Source organism: Geospiza fortis, unplaced genomic scaffold (assembly GCF_000277835.1).
Source record: "Geospiza fortis unplaced genomic scaffold, GeoFor_1.0 scaffold275, whole genome shotgun sequence".
NCBI classification, from domain to species: Eukaryota; Metazoa; Chordata; class Aves; order Passeriformes; family Thraupidae; genus Geospiza; species Geospiza fortis.
The window spans coordinates 4,749,479-4,750,655 of record NW_005054341.1 but is presented as its reverse complement, the minus strand read 5'-3'; the positions used below and the strand labels follow the sequence as shown (position 1 = coordinate 4,750,655).

The 1,177-nt window shown below is 32.1% G+C and overlaps 1 protein-coding gene across 2 annotated transcripts in view; it reads right to left on the bottom strand.

The window, feature by feature from the left end:
* Window positions 1-1,177, bottom strand: part of ZC3H6 (zinc finger CCCH-type containing 6) — a 12,936-nt gene that overhangs the window by 5,795 nt on the left and 5,964 nt on the right. For both annotated transcript variants that reach the window (XM_031058297.1, XM_005422605.3), the window contains exon 7: window positions 427-538. In XM_031058297.1, coding sequence (XP_030914157.1) covers window positions 427-538 — 112 coding nt within the window. The remainder of the gene's footprint in view (window positions 1-426; window positions 539-1,177) is intronic.

The window sequence follows — 1,177 nt, the reverse complement described above, 5'->3', positions numbered from 1 at the left end:
TATGGGAGGAATTTTGGAAGCTAACAACCAACTTACCTCTTACTTCCATTTAAAATTCACCTAAAAATGACATTTCTGTGGCGTTCAGATTTAATTTTCAAATTGTGATTAAAAAGGGAAAGGTCTCAATTCCAGAGGAAAACACCAAAATAATGACAAATAGAAAGAGATCAGAGCCTTAAAAGTGTGGATAAATGTATCTAAATTCCTGGGATGTTATTTTCGAAAATGTTACAAATCAGTAATTTTATATTTATTTTTTCCTCTGAAGCATTTGAGAAAAAGAATATTGTAATTAATCTACCTAGTAGATAGTAGGCTCTTAAAAAACATTCATCTTTAGAAATCATTTATATCAAAATAAACAGAAATAAAAGAATAGAAATTAACATTTCAGGTGATTTTAGAAGTACTTTTAAAGGATATTGTGCAAATAAATGCAGTTCTCTCCTTTGGTGCAGTAACCCTGGATGTAAAACTTACAGATTTCCTTTTTCTTTTCAATCTCTGCATCATGATCAAATTTACACTGTTCTCCCTATAAAAAATTGCAAAAAAAGAAACAGGGAAAACCCATTATCCATCTGAAATGCTGAGTAATTTAATTCTACAGTAAAAAGAACATCCTCCTCAGCTGAATTTAAATTTTTCATCTTTACCAACATTAAATTCCATTATAAGTAGTAAAAGCTGTAAATAGAGGGGCTCTGAACATAAAGAAAATTCCTGGATTGGAATTCAAAGGAATAGATGGAATGGTGACAGCAAACAATCCCTGTTCTCTGCCTTCACCTAGGAATTTGTATTAAAAAGGCACTGAAATAATACTTTACTGAATTACTTTAATATATTCTGTTATTCTTCCGGATTATTTTGCTGTATGGGTGTTTGAGTATTTTTTAGGATTTATTTTCCTGAAAAAAACACCAAGTGCTCTTTCAGTCCCTTCTAAAACTGAAGGTGGCAGCAAATAGTCATCTGAGCCAAAGGTATTGAAAGGCAGCAAGAAACACAACATTTCACTTTTATTTCTACCATTTGGGTTAGAAAATGAAAATTCCACCGCTAAATCCCAAGGAACCAAATAAAAGTGAGAAGCATTCAGCGGCTGTGTTTTCTACCAATCCCACTTTTTAAAGTGCAGCACCACAAAGCAATTCCTTCAAAGTTCCCAAAT